General features: G+C 36.1%; 1 protein-coding gene across 1 annotated transcript in view; it reads left to right on the top strand.

Moving 5' to 3' along the window:
• The window catches only part of LOC139745239 (uncharacterized), a 62,842-nt gene extending 48,390 nt beyond the window's left edge, over positions 1–14,452 (top strand). Inside the window, exons 18-22 of the mRNA XM_071655645.1 lie at positions 8,531–8,596; positions 10,397–10,555; positions 11,817–12,034; positions 12,488–12,615; positions 13,939–14,452. Of these exons, the coding sequence (XP_071511746.1) occupies positions 8,531–8,596; positions 10,397–10,555; positions 11,817–12,034; positions 12,488–12,615; positions 13,939–14,041 (674 nt within the window). The 3' untranslated portion in view covers positions 14,042–14,452. The remainder of the gene's footprint in view (positions 1–8,530; positions 8,597–10,396; positions 10,556–11,816; positions 12,035–12,487; positions 12,616–13,938) is intronic.
• The last annotated feature ends 932 nt before the right edge of the window (positions 14,453–15,384 follow it).

The following is a 15,384-nucleotide window of genomic DNA, read 5'->3' on the forward strand; positions in this document are numbered from 1 at the left end:
TAACTACTACCGTCATGGTGTTTGTTGTGCGCTTCCATTTGTTTATGAAAGTTAATAATTTGTTTTGGCGCGAGCTTGAATCTTGTGTAGAGCTGCGTAAATTGATATCATAACTTGTTTACGGCAACATTCTGTCTGTATCCTGCTTTCAACTCCAACCGCAGGATTTGTGGTTCCAGCTCCGTCTAGCCTAGTTTCTCTTTTACTGCTTCATGGAAAAAAGTGTAACATGAGTAATATTGTAGTCGGGTGTATACGTGTTTGTTCCTCAAATGCGCTCTTCTTTGTGGTTTTTTAGGTAGGCTTACCTTTCCATGGGGTGAAGATGAAATGTATACCAAGGTTTTAAACAGAGATCCAGCCCTGATATCAAAGATAATGTACAAAAAACAAAAAGTAAGAATGATATGTGAATGGTTGATATAACTCAATGCTACACTCTATCATCTTGGTAAAGTCATTGGTAAGGTGGATCCCTACATGTACTTTTGAAAGAGTATCACTGTAGATAATTTTCAATCAGAGAGACATACTGGTAGTGAGAGAAAATTACCTTGACCGTTAATATGACAGAGGTCGGTGATTCCTTAGATTCATTCGGGTGGTAAGACTTACTTGTACTGTGGAAAGATAGACGGAGAGAGGTAGAAAAATCAGGTTGAAGGATCAAGGAAGGAGTACAAGAAAGTTTTTGACGACGTGAATCCCAAACTTATTACTGAGTCAAATTTCTTGTTCTTCCCTTTGTAAGGTCAAAAACGAAAGAAAAAAGGCAAAAGAAATGTTTTATCCACATAATGAATGTAAAAATAGTAAATAGTCAAGTGGATATGCACTGCAATTGATGGGTCCTGATTGTCATGAGATGACCAAAGAGGTTACTGACTACCTGACTCTGTTACTATCAAGGTGGTGATATAGAAATAATTGTGCATTTTTTCTTTTAATATTGATAGTGAATGAATAGTGCTTCAATATTAGGAAACAAAAAATAAACTTGCTCATGATTTAATCACATGCAAGGATGAGAAATAAAAATGAATTGTTATGTATGATATGATTTTTCTTCAGAGAGAAATAGCCGCATAAAAAATAAGGTTTATCATGAACATTTTATGCCAACGTATTGTGGAACATTTTGCCTTGAGCAAGCCCCACATTTCAAAATTTTGAGATCTATATCTGAAGACTTATTTGCTGTTTATAGCCAAACTCAATCCAGGGACTTTAATGGTGGCATCTGATATCCTCTTCTTCCTTGTGGTCTGTTTATGATTTGACCTCAACGATTTCCAACATCCGCTGTCCCTGACTTCACTTCTCTATAAATTACCTTGTGTGACCACTAAGGACAAAAACAACATTCTCATTCCTCTACTTCCCAATTCACCGCCTGCTGCGAACTGATTATGGGCAATTCCGCGGTTAGTAACGTTACATTTGAACAAATTCAGATATTTGTTTTTACTACTAAATTACCATTTATTCATTTCAAGTCAAAATTATGTCAAAAACATGTTCATCCTTCCCAGGTTTATGATACAGAAAAGAACGAAAACAATCCATGAAATATTAGAATTGCTGTGGCAACTTAAAGGGCAGGTTAGTAACGTTACGAAAAAAGGACATGACAATAAAATCAATGTCTTGTAACAAAAAGTGTGCAAAAATTCAAGTCACTTCAAACAAAGTGTTGCATTAATTTTAATTATTGCATCATGACAAATGTTCACACAATTTTTTTTAGCAGTTCGACCAATTATTTTTTAGCTAGACCCCCAAAAGCATGGTTAGTAACGTTACGGTTAGTAACGTTACATTTGTCCGGAGTAATTCCGCAGGTCATTTCACCCTTTTGTAATTGACAAAATGTCACATGACTTCTGGAGTATTTAAATGTATTCATCTTTTACCCATTAGCAAAACTTTGAGGAAAAAATTTCAAAGGAACCCACTGTAATTTGCATTTAAGTGAATTTCAGCATCCCCAGTCCCACATGTACATTTTAAATGATGGTTTTAGATCTCGCGAAATCAATAAATATGAAAAATAAAATGTACTGAATTTGAAAGACCTTAATGATTGGTGAACATCCATGGCATTAGTTGGTACCTAAATTAAAGAGTAAGATAAAGAGGCACATTTCTTTTATCCATGTCATGTCCACCTAACTGCGGAATTGCCCTTATGCAAATGTTACTGTTTTTAATCAGGGTATGCAGTTTGAAGCAGTCTGAGCATGCTTAGTTTTCAGTTTGTCTTTGACTTGCATTGTATCCAGCAGATTAGCAGTTGGAGGCTGATGCCGAAGTCATTTCACTGCAATTCCAAACCATGTCATACTTCCATAAACCCTGACTTTTAATGACCACCTATCTTACTAAGCCAGCAGCCATTTGAATCATCTCCCATGGATAGTATTTCACTGTGACGATTCCCACAAACTCCAAGAAAACCACTTTCTGTTGGCGCACTAATTCGTTACTTTTTTTCTTGTTGCAAGAGCCTTTAACAAATTAGTAAAACGATGTTAAGAAAACTATTAAAAGACAAACCACTGTGTTTTTACTTTCATTCACTTCAGAGATAGAGCGATCAGTGGTGTCTTATGACCTTTTGCGTTTATATGCAGTGTGGATGGCATGTGATGTTCCTCACACCTGTCTGTAAAGACCACCTTTTTTGCTTCCCTTGAGTGCTTCCTATACACGAGTTTGAGTGTATTTTTGTAAAGGGATGGGATCATTCTTGTAAGGGAGTGTACTTGTTTGTGATTTGCCGCATAATGGATGAATAACTGTGTAGGGTGTAAAATATTGATGTCCTTGAGGGTTCATTGCAGATGAAAGAGCAAAATAGATAAGAAAATACAAAATCTAGCTTGCAAAAATTTGTTGTAGTTAGGTTGATATTTTCAAAATCTACCAAGATGATTTGTTACCCGACGTGCTCCCATTTCAGGACAAAGTGGAAACTGGCCGTGGTGTTTTTTGTGGATATCAGCACTATGTACATGTAACTGAGTCTTTATGAAGGTCGGAATGTGATTATCTGTTTCTCTCGTTCTTTTTGGCCTTCTGGTATTTCTTCTTCTTCATCATCTCACAGGACGGTTCAGATCTTTTAATATTACAAAGAAACAATCATAGAACATTCTTTTCAGAGTTTGTTACATAACCATTAGAAAAAAATTATATATCATTACTGTGGAATTGAAAGTCTTAGTTAAGGGTGAACTGCTTTGGCAAGATTTCATGAAGATGCCGTCCTCGTTTTTACCTCTCTTTTTTTTTTTCTACAATGATTTGCGATTTGATAGGTTTTGAGTTGGCCAGTCATTTGTTGTTTACTGTCTGTATTCATGATATAAGGTATCCACAGACATACCTTTTACTCCACAAAAGAAATGTGATAAGACACTTGATATTTTTGTTGTTTGTGCTGTTGAGTTTAAGCTGTTTGTCATCATTTAAGTTTGTGTTTGTCGACGAGTCTTTAGTGTCTGTTTGTTTGTGCTCTTGTCTTGTTTAGATGTTTATGAGATTTGGTTGCACTTCTCAGATTGCACGTAATATTGTTTGTGCCTGGGAGTTTACTTGTTTGATTGATTTGAATCATTGGAAATGATAGAGGCTTAAAGGTATTCTTTGTATTTAGTGAGTTAATTAAATGAATCAATCATTGGATGAAGAAGTCAACTACAATCACACTATATCTTGAAATAATACCAACACATATAATGAGTATTCAATATCCATCTTCACTTCATTTAAATGATGGAATATGAACCTCCTGGCTGATGAATGCAGCAGTTCTGTCTTGTTTTCTACCTTGAGTGTATCATGTTTAATGCTTTTGGTCTGACCTTGCATGAGGTGTAATAAAGTCATTCAAGAATTCTTTTAGCAACATAGAACAAAAATCATTTCATTTTCAAAGACATTTTTTTCTCAGCTTTGGAAGCAGTATTCTCACAACTTTTTTTTTTTTCACTGAAACAAAAATTTGAAAGTTTCACAGACATCAAGTAGTTTCCATATTGCAGACAGAAGCTTTCTCATCTTCAAGGGATTTGTCATATGACACGCAAGACAAACTTGCATGCGTGACTTCTGAATATTTTTCGGATGGCATGGTTGGATGTTCTACCAAACTTTCTTTAACCATTTCTGTGCTAGGGACTTTGGACAGTGTGCATAAGGGTATGGGGCATTCTGTCAATCAGCAGTCAAAGCACACACAGAGTTAAGATGTATTAGTATAACTGCAGTCATTTTAATGCCACTGCCCATGGTGCTAAAATGTATATATTCTGTTTGTCCGTCTGTTTGTTTGTCTATCAGTCCATCTGGTTTGACCCCCCCCCCCAATCGTGTTAACGCAATGTGAAGACAACCATTCAATGTATATTTTTTAATACGTGGACCAGGTATGCCACATGTAGTGCAAAGGTCATTGAACTCTAGCATTTCAAAAAATTCATTTTCCAACCATAACTTTCAGCTAGGAATATAGAGTGATAATATAATGTGGTAGAAAGGATAAATGCAACAGGACAATTATCTGTATGTAATGAGGTCAAAGGTCAAAGGGGACTAAACTTTCACAGAAAATGTCAATTTCCAATCATAACTCAGCTAGGTATGACCAATATTATCATGCCTTGTGAGAAGGGGTAGAAATAGACAAACAGTCATCTTTCTGATATTGTGCGTGTTAAAGTACTATGCAAAAGGTCATTGAGATGCTTTAATTTAAATCTAATTTTCTAGGTATAGCTTCCGCAAGAATTGCTTATTTATTTAGTAGGAGCGATAGACACTTATTTGGATGAAATCATAGAGGTGAAAGGTCAAAGATGAAGATCACAGATCACAGCATTGCAGCTAAATCTGCCACTTGCTAGCCATAGCCTTAGCTAGGAAAGTCTGAAGGAAATATATGTTTGGAAGAATGAATATAGATTTGAAAATACTTCCACTGTGCAAAAGAGGTGGCAAGTTACTAAAATCAATGTCAATATAAATGAACGCCGTCTGATCATCTGTAAATGAAGAGCTCTATTTATGACAGAATGTAGTACATGTATTGGAAGGCTAAGACAGGTAGGTGTGATACAGACCTCCTTGGCTATTGGGTATGATACTTACCAGGTAGTCTGCTGTGTGCTGTAGTTAAACCACTCTTATTCATTAATGGTACAAATGTATTTTGATCATTGTGCCTTCTCAAAAGACATGACTGAATGTAATTGTAACTCATCACAGAAAGGAATATCCTCCTCCTCAAAATAAAAGTAATGAAATATAGCAGAAAATGCTTTGTATTCTTGTTCATTAGACGTTAGTCATTACGCAAGCCATGTTTCATGCACAACAGGTCATTTGTCAACAATGGGGGACCTTGGAAAACCCAGAAAACAAAACCCTGTGGCGTATTTTGTGTTGAATACTTTCCATCAGTATTATAAGCACTTGAAGTGTAAGGCTTCACTAATCTTTAATCTTTCTTGTTACATCTTTCTTCCCTTTAACTATCTGTAGCATTCATGAAGTTCCTACTTCATAGTATCGCAGAAGAAAAAGGTATTGATTATTAAAAATTAATAGGCGTTTTCACATCAGCCCGATGTTTCGAAATAAGGTGCTATTTTCTGACTTGGGAAATAGGAAAATATCTCGAGCTTGGATTTTTATCGGGCTGATGTGAAAACGCCTATTGTGTCTAATTCATTTGAGAGGCTCAAGGGAATGAGATTATTATAGCATTAATCTCATTCTGTTTGTTACTGATTATGAATAACTGTGTATTAATCTGCATGTCTGTAGCATATGACATTAAAACTCAGATATTGTCATGTAGTGGAAGTTAGCATGCTATCTTAAGTGTAATAGCACTATTCTGTTTGCATGATCACTGACCACATTTGTGTTTTATGAAGTGTAACTTTTTTGTAACATTTACCTGGTATTGTTTTTTTCTCAGAAGGGCAAGAAATCACAAAACTAAAAGGTTATATTAAACATTTTTTTTTTTTTTGGTGGCATTATTGACTGTAGTGACCTGTGTGCAAACTTGGTTAAATCTGACCATATATGGCTTTACCTAGATGTACAAAGATGGAGTAGAAATTTTCATAACAAGTTTGGTCTATTAACATGTTTATCTGTTCATGTCCACAGAGCTGTAGATGTTCAGTCATTTAGTTACAAAAATCACCCTACATCATACCATGCATACAATGTATCAATCACTCTGGAATATCATCATGTGAAGGTTGATGTTTCCTCATAAAATTGTAATTTCATTTGATTAGACTTTAACAAATTTAATGTTTCAGTATTAAGAAACCCATTTCATGTTATTCAGTAATAATTGCATGCTATAAGGATTAGATGTTTGGAGTAAGCTCATGGCCTAGTGCATTTAAGATGCCTGTCTGGTTATCAGAGGGTTGTAGGTTTAAAACCTGCATGAGTACATACATGTATGCCCATGATTTCTTTTGTCGTGGCTACTGCTAAAACACTGATCAATTCAGTGCTTTTTCCGTTGATGTAGGACTATTTGCCAATCAGTTGCATTTGATGTTTTAAAAGTATGGAAAGAAATTATAAGGTTGGGTCAGAGATATTACAAGTGTTATCAGAATCTAAATAGTAACATGCCAAACTTTAGAGTCACTGATTGTACTATGATTTGAACAAGACAGTTTAGACAATGGGGAGGGGGGCAGATTTAATGTTCTAAGGAGAGAATTGTTTGTTTTTTCTTAAAATGTCTATTTGCCAACAATATTTTATCCTTTTGAAATGAGAAATTTAATGCAAGTCATATTAAAGATCAGTAGATGGTCCCAGGCTTCCATATCAGATGATTGTTATGCAGTCACATGATCAGCTACATGTAGATGGGATTTCACAAACTTGACACTCATGCTCAGTTGGTAAATACAGAGCTTGAATTTTAGACCATGCGACGGGTGAATGACCACATTATTGATTGATGAATGGGATTTCATCATCCCTGTTCAACCCAGCTGATGTTAGCGAGACAGTCAGCAGAAAATAGAGCTAGCAGACCTTATCTCATCAATGAGAGGGATATAGAATCATATTTGTCAAACCCCTGACCTCTTTACTTGTCTGGTATATAAAAAAGATAACAGAAAATTGTTATTTACTACAATATTTGTAATATATGATTCTTTTTTTGTCTTGTCTCCTTGTGCTTAACTTGATACAAAGTATCTGTGACAATGTGTCAATGTCACTGTGTCTGTCAAACATAAAAAATGATTGATGTTATCATGTCTTCTTAACTCTTCCGCTGGTGTGATTACAACATTTATATCAAAAGGTGTCATAAACACTATGCTAGTATGATTAAACCACCAGCTAGGATTATGTAATGTACCAAGGCTCACATCAGATGCTGTACATGACACATATTGCTTACATTGTTTTCCAATTACTCTTTGGCAGTGGGATTTATGCTGCAATCCTTCAGACAAAGAATTAATTCAAACAATACACTGTCATTATCAAGAACAAAGTACCTGTCACTTCAGAGTTCTAGTTTGATCACATGATTTAGAGTCTCTGTATGAGTCTAATTAGTTAGTTTCACTTGTTTCAATTAGTTTCAATTAGTTTCAAATAGTTTCAATTAGTTTCATGTTCAAACTACAGTGCCCCCTTTTATACAGACTTTTGTTGTTCATTACATGTTGTAATGCACAAAGATTTGTAGAACAACTTTTTGTCAGTTTTGTTTTATGTGTGTTTTGGGTTTTGTTTTTGGTTATCAAGTACGCTTCTTGTTTACTTCTGGAGTTTAGCTTAAATGCCATTTATTTGACTTGATTTTATTTGGTATTAATCTGCTCATTTGATTATGCATGTAAGGATATGACTTGATTGTATGTAGTTATATGCCATTGATATGGAATTCATATTTTTATTTTGTTTTGTTTTGACTTAACTTTATTCAATTTTCCCTCCTTGTCACTCTACAATATGCATGTGTGTCTTCCAATATGTATGCACGTATCAATTTATCTGTCTATATTTGTATGGACTCTCTCCTACTCTCTCCCTCTCTCTCTCTCTCTCTCTCTCTCTCTCTGAAGCCGAACTTCAGTTTCATCACCAATCTATTACTTTAATAGTAATCTCACTATTTTATCTGTTCATTTAACTCACTCACAATCAACCTATTTTTCTCTGTGCTCTGGGCCCCGTTTTATCAGAAGATAAAATCGATTTTAAATTTCCTTACTACACAGTCTGCCATAGACTTACAGTTGAAATCAATTTTATAATCAATTTTGTCTCTTCATAAAACAGGGCCCTGTACTACTTTCCCTTTCATGTCCTTCCTTTCTCTCCCTTTCTTCTTCCAAGAGAATGATGTATTGTTGTTTTGAATAGCACCTGGGCTTTACTTTATTGGTGGAATTGTGCAAAGTTGTGTTATGTTTGTGAGCTTGTGCACATTTTCTTTTATTCTTTCACAATTGGCTTGCAGGAATGCGCTATGCACCCAGTCTTGCGTCAATAAGATCTGCCTCTATGATGAGTCTGACAGATACTGGTGAGGAAGAGAATGTACTCTACACCATGCCAGCTGTATGTGTCATATATTTCATGAGCATAATATTTGGCAAATTGTGACTTATAAGACTATAAGTTTTCCTAGTGGCGGATTTACAATCAGGAAACGTAAAGGTGGATTTTGAAATAAGTATCATCCCTTTCAAGAGAAAGGTTAAAGATTTTCCACCATGGAAACAATATATATTGCATAGTAGTGAAAAAGGCAATATCTCTCATGGTCTCTTAATTCTGCAATTATCAATGCACTCAGAATTTGCAAAATGAAAAATATTTTTACGTATATGACATAAACAGTGTATATAAGTAGTAATATACAACCTTTGGTCATCAAGCGTTTGATGTCTTTTAGTCTGAATGTTTTTAACCTTTCTGAAGGGTATAAGTTCAGCACACATTGCACTGTCCCTGACAGAATGTGAATAAATGAACTGTCAAAGCTCAGAGGAAACCACCACCACAGCCTAGCATGTTTACTGCACAATCTAAGAGTAATTTTTCAGTGATTTGTCATTATTTTCATAGGGATAGATTTTGATAGCAAAAATATTTCAAAGCTGATAAATAGAAAGGCATTATGATTTTTCTGTATGTAGCATGTTATGTTCACTCTTGTTATGTTGAGCTGCGTGTGCCTGGACTCGAAATGCATGCAAGACATTAGTGACCCTTTTATCCCACAAAGACCAGGTAAGTTTCCTGGTCAGCTCAAAGAAAGACAAGGGAAACAATTGTGTATTCTTTGTATCTTTTACAATATATGCATATCTTGTAAAATAGCAGTTAAGGAAGCTATGATAAGCATTTTAAATCTACACGTGGCAGGTGTTTGTACTCTCTATTTTCAACATGAAATAATTGGGATAATGTATCAATTTTACGAGGACGGTGATTAAAACAGAGATTTCAATCAGATTCTTTTAATATGGGCTATTATTATTGTGACCCAAACAGTATAAAAGATAAAATGGCCAGGAGCTCTGACCATGCTGCCCACTTCACATTATTCCATCTGTCTCCAACAATGCAATGCACAGCTTATCCTGAAGTTGCTGATGTTAGCATTGCACCGAGCTGTGTAAGGTTAAAGGTTATATGACAAAGTTGAAGTGTCGAGGTCATAGGCAACTTTATTTTGCAAAACCATGTCATAACCAGTCGTTACTTCAGCTGGTAATGTCCAGTCATAATGTATGATTTTGACATGGTGGAAATTCATCTATAATTATTTGCATGAACGTGATGATAGGTTAAAGGTCACCACACATCGGTTAGAAATGTCATTCTTCATCAATGATTTCAGCTGGACTGCCCAGTGGTTATATCTGATAAGAGGGATAGATGCAAATAGATAATTAGATGCATGAAATAACAGGGTCAAAAGTCAAAGGGCTCTGTTAAAGTTTGCCAAACTTTAGCTAAGATGTCATTTTGTGGCCATGAGTTCCCTACACTGTAAGTCCATTTAAAATGTTACTTGGTGCAATGGATGGAGAAAGATTGGAAAATATTTCCAGTGTGTAGACAGGGTTAAAGGTCAGTCATTGGTCAGGGGTCGTGATCAGTGAGGTTCATGAAAATGTAAACAAAGGGTCACATAGTTTTTGGGTAAGTAGTGACTGCGTAAGATGCTGAGGCAATCCAGTAAACTACACAGCAGTTGAATTGTTCTCGTTTAATCACTTGTTATTTGACACATAGATTACTTGAGCAGTAGAATCTCAGTTAGAATATTCCTGAGTGTGGATAATGGATCATTTACCGTTATACCTTACTTCAGAGTGTACAGGTCAGTCCAACCAACGAGACCAGCTGTTTAGGTCACTTCGAACCAATGGCGGAAACAGGGACAATCAAGACCAGGGATGGAGAAGGTCGCCCTCTGTCAGTACACTTTATCTTAGTCACGGACAGCCGTCCAGACCAAACATCATCCAGGGTAAGCTGTGTTGTAATCATCTATTGGTAGCAGATTTTGCTTTTCTGCTCTGCTCATATATACTCTGTTTCACAAGAAAGATTCTTGTCAACTCCTACCTGATTCTGCTTGTTAGTTTTCATAAGTAATTGTCTTCCCTATGTTAAATATTTCATTCATAAATATCTATACTCTGTATCTCCCTTTTAAAGGACAAGTTCACCTTCATAAACATAAGGATTGAGAGAATGTAGCAATATTAGTAGAACACATCATTGAAAGTTTGAGGAAAATCGGACAATCCGTTCAAAAGTTATGAATTTGTGAAGTTTTTGTGCAGTAACCGCTGGATGAGAAGACTACTGCAGTGTGTGAAAAACTTAGATGTCACATGCGTACAACAATATAAGGAAAATATAAAGAGAATTTCACAAAATTTCATCTTATGAAATAAGTACACATTCCCCCGACTCGTTACCGACAAATGTTATGGGTAATATTATTCCCCCTGCCTTTAGAAAGAGGCAAGTCAAGTGCTCTTTTATTATGCGAAAAAAGTGAAAATATGTTGAATTTTCTTTATATTTTCTTTATACTGTTGTACGCATATGACTCACAAGCTGTAGTAGTCTCCTCATCCAGCGGTTCCAAAACAGAAATTTTAAAAATTCATAACTTTTGCATCGATTGTCCAATTTTCCTCAAACTTTCACTGATGTGTTCTACTAATATTGTTGCATTCTCTCAATCCTTATGTTTATGAAGGTGAACTTGTCCTTTAATACCGGAAAAAAACTTTTGTCCCCCCCCCCCCCCAAAAAAAAAAAAAAAAAAATGAATAAATGAATAAATAAGGAAATGCAACCAACCTATCTGTATTGCTCCTATATATTCCCAGTAGTGCAGGAATGGAACAAAGGAAAAGACATCCTACACTTACTGTATATCCAGTGATTGTGTTAATGGCCTGAAACCTGTAATTGTACGTCTTCACCTAAAAGGAATATTTCAGTCCAAGGGATTGTTTTGATAATTGTAGGATATTAATTGACCACTTATTTTGTAATTTATCAAAATTAATATGATTTGTAATGTTGTATACGTGGACTTTTCTTCTCCTAACGGATTACTTTCAGTTGTGTCAGTAGTAGTGTGTCAGTATGTCAGTTGTAGTATGTCTGTAGTAGTACGTCGGTATATCAGTTAGTAATAGTATGTCAGTGTGTCTGGTATGTATTGTAGCACTGAGTTTATAGTGTTTCTTGTGTTTGTGTGTGTGTAGGGTCAACCATCAACCACCTTTTTGCAAGCAGTCCGTTTGATGGGAGCACTGCCCTCCACCGCTGCGTCCAGTGCTCAGACTCTAAGACCTCACCCACCATCCTGGGTTTGCTTCTTGCCAAGGACCCTTCTCTGATCAACATCCAGGACCTTGAAGGACAGACCCCACTCCATCTAGCCTGCAAGCTTGACCGCAGACAGCTGGTCAAGAAGCTGCTGGTATGATAAAGACCCTCCCTGGAATATACAATTGAAATTGTTAAATTTCAAAGATTTATTTTTTTCCTTGACAGGAGATGACTCGCTTGAAAGCTTTTCTTTAGTACATTGTTCTGTGTAGTACACAATTTCACCATGATTGGACCAGAAATAATGATAAATCTTCATTACTGCATTGTTCTGTGTAATGCACAATTTCACCATGATTGGACTAGAATATGTTTTCAATATCCAGCAGTACTGCTTTGAGTGAAATTAAACTCTCATATTAACATCTATAGGTATGAAAACTACTGATTATTTATGATATATGTTAAAGAATATACCATCATTTTGACGTTTGTATTTGGAAATGAAAATAAAACATGAATGAATGAATGAAAAAAGTGTAAGTTGCTGTCATCTGTACTGGATGCATGCTGATTGCATTTCTATTACCAAACTGTTACCTAGGCAACAGACGGCATAGACCTGAACATCCGCACATTGGTTGGAAACCTTCCTGATCAGATGGCGAGGTCGGAGAAGTCACGGGTTGCTAAGATGGTTCGGAATGCCAGACAGAACATGTGTGAAGACAGGTAAAAGAGAAGCTCATTTTGCTTTTAGTTGATTTGCAGGATGTTTGTCATACATATTTTATGTAATATTCTTTTATTCCCCCGCCATAAAGTGTCGCCAGAGGCATTATGTTTTTAGGTTGTCGATCCGTCCATCGTAGATTTTGTGGACTGTGTAACTTAAGAACCAGTTGAGGTATCCAAATGAAACTTGATGTATGAGTGGACAAAGTTGTGCCTATCAACCTTTTGGTGCACATGCTTATTAAAGGTCAAATTCATAGAATTTCACTGTTTCCCCATATCTCCGCAAAGTTTGAAGGTATTTTTCATGAAATGTAATGTATACAAGTATCACTGGAGATAAAGATTATCTGCGAAAGTTTGTAGCCATGGGGTCAAAGGTCAAGTGAAAATGCAAAGATTCACTTTCATGTACATGTATATAACACAAATGGCTTAAGGTATCATTCTGAAATTTAGCACATAATTATGCATTTGCTGCCTGACTATGATTCTCTTGGGAAGTTTAGGTCCTGGGGTCAAAGATCAGTGATCAAAGGTCATGTTAAAATTCTGAAATTCTAGTAATCTAATGCTGAAATTACTCTATATTCTCAGTACCCTAGTGATTACTCAATGCATACATTCAATCAAACTAGGTATATACATCCTATATAATTCTATGGGGAGAGATTTGGGACATTGGGTCAATGGTCAAGTGGAAATGTTAAAATGTCACTATTTCTATCCATGTTTGAAAATAACTCAAAGTATTTTTGTGAAAATTGGATATTACCCATTAGCGATAATTTGAAGACAGAGGGCAAGGGTCAAAGGTCAAGTGAAAATGCTAAAACATCCGAATACTTGCTCTCTGAAACAGTTCAGCCTCCCAAATGAAACCTGGTTCCATGAAATGTGAACACTCACCCCATTTGTGGTTGTGCCAAACTCTCAGACTCTTTTTTTTTTCCAGTTTTTTGCCAATCATGTAAAACTGTTGTCTCTCGTTATCGTGATGACATTAGCCATTGGGAGAACAATGCAACATGGCAGATGCATACCTGTCGCCTTATCAACATTTCTAGTTGTTTGGTTGGTGATCATACATCTCTTTACCAACCTACACCCTAACTATGTCGCAATCATCTATAGTCATTGTGTAAGGCTTCAATATAATTTCATTTACACATCAAAGTTTAGATGACTGTTAAAAACTTGGAAGTAGAATATCAGCTTTCCATGTTGTGATTATGTTGCATACATAAAATGGTCATGTGATGCAAGGGAAGATTCTTTAAGGTCAAAGGTCAAGCTTTAAATTCTGTCTTCTTTCTCCAGGGCACAAGGGGTTGACCAGCCAATCACTGCACCAAGTTCTGTGGGTGGGTCATCGATAGACTTTGACCGTCTCGACGAGAGGTTTGAACAGATGAGGAGATGAGGTCAGGTCGAGGGCAGAGGTGAAAGGTCATCAGGTCATTGGCAACAGACATTAATGGAACGGCCAACCCTACGGCAAACAAAGTGAGAGGAGACTGAGGTTATCCAAGAAGGCTCTGTGGTGAAACTATTCACCCGGCAGCAGGTCAGCGGTTCAAACGTCTAGCCTCTGTGGTTTATCTGTCCACACAGCATAGGTCAGTTGCTGTTGGATGAACGTATTCAAACACTGTCGGTTCGGATACCCAACATCAACATGTATGTGATTACAAGGAAAGGTTGTTTGACACATATGTTGCAATACATTTTCCTCAAGATAGAGGAATTACAAGTATTTCTACTGTGCTATTCTGAAGGGTTATATCAAACAAGAAAGTATTATACCTTTTTTTTTTTACGTGGTAGAAATAACATACAGAGATTTTTATCAGATTTGTTTATATTTATGTACAGCCAATCAACATACTTTGCCATCTTTTCATATTTTTATTTATTTTTTTTATTATTATTATTATTATTTTTTTTTTTTTTGGGGGGGGGAGGGGTCTGTCATATGTCTTGTTATAGAGAGATTGATTTCCATTCTCTTCTCTCTTTTCATCGCCACAAAGTCATGAAAGTGTTTGATTGTTCTATTTGGTGTTAGGAGGGATGGGGGGGGGGGGTCATCTATTCCATTGTTCTACCTCACCAATGATTGTCTGTGTCTCGAGACGAGAAGAGAGTGAAGTTTGTATAAACACTCCATACATGATGGGTTTGATTTATTGATGAATAGTCAAAAGAGGCAGTTCAATCAAAGGGCAACATCGACCAATTTAGCCTTGATTTGTCATATTTTAGATTGCTTGGGTATGTTGACAGAACAGGCAATGAGTTGTCATTGTTATGATGTGGACAGAGCTCTTTCTCTCTCTCTCTCTCTCTCTGTACTGCAACCTGTGTTACTCTTTGTAGCTATGGTGAAAATAGAGGAGAAATGTTTAGAGAAGGAGCAAGTTTTAATCATCGCTAGGTTTCATCTCCAAAGTCACGTTGGCATTGGACTTGAGTGCCTGAAAAGATGCAGAGATAGCATTTTGGGGCTTGTGTCCACCTCATTTTAACTGTTCAATGCTTCTTGGTATCCATATGTGTATTTTTGGGTGTTGTTTTGTTTTTCAAGACAAGGTATTACAGCAGAGTAGAATTCTGTCACTTACTAAGCTCTGTGTGTGTGTCAACTCAACCTACCATCACACTGGACAGAGTACATTTCTTATTTCTTTTAAACTTCCATATATTTTGTTGATGTTTTAATGCATTTATGAGGAGCTGTTGTGGTTCATTGGATGTAAACAATGA

Source organism: Diadema antillarum, unplaced genomic scaffold, assembly GCF_040938485.1.
Source record: "Diadema antillarum isolate AM-2024a unplaced genomic scaffold, OU_Dant_1.0 seq00001244_RagTag, whole genome shotgun sequence".
NCBI classification, from domain to species: Eukaryota; Metazoa; Echinodermata; class Echinoidea; order Diadematoida; family Diadematidae; genus Diadema; species Diadema antillarum.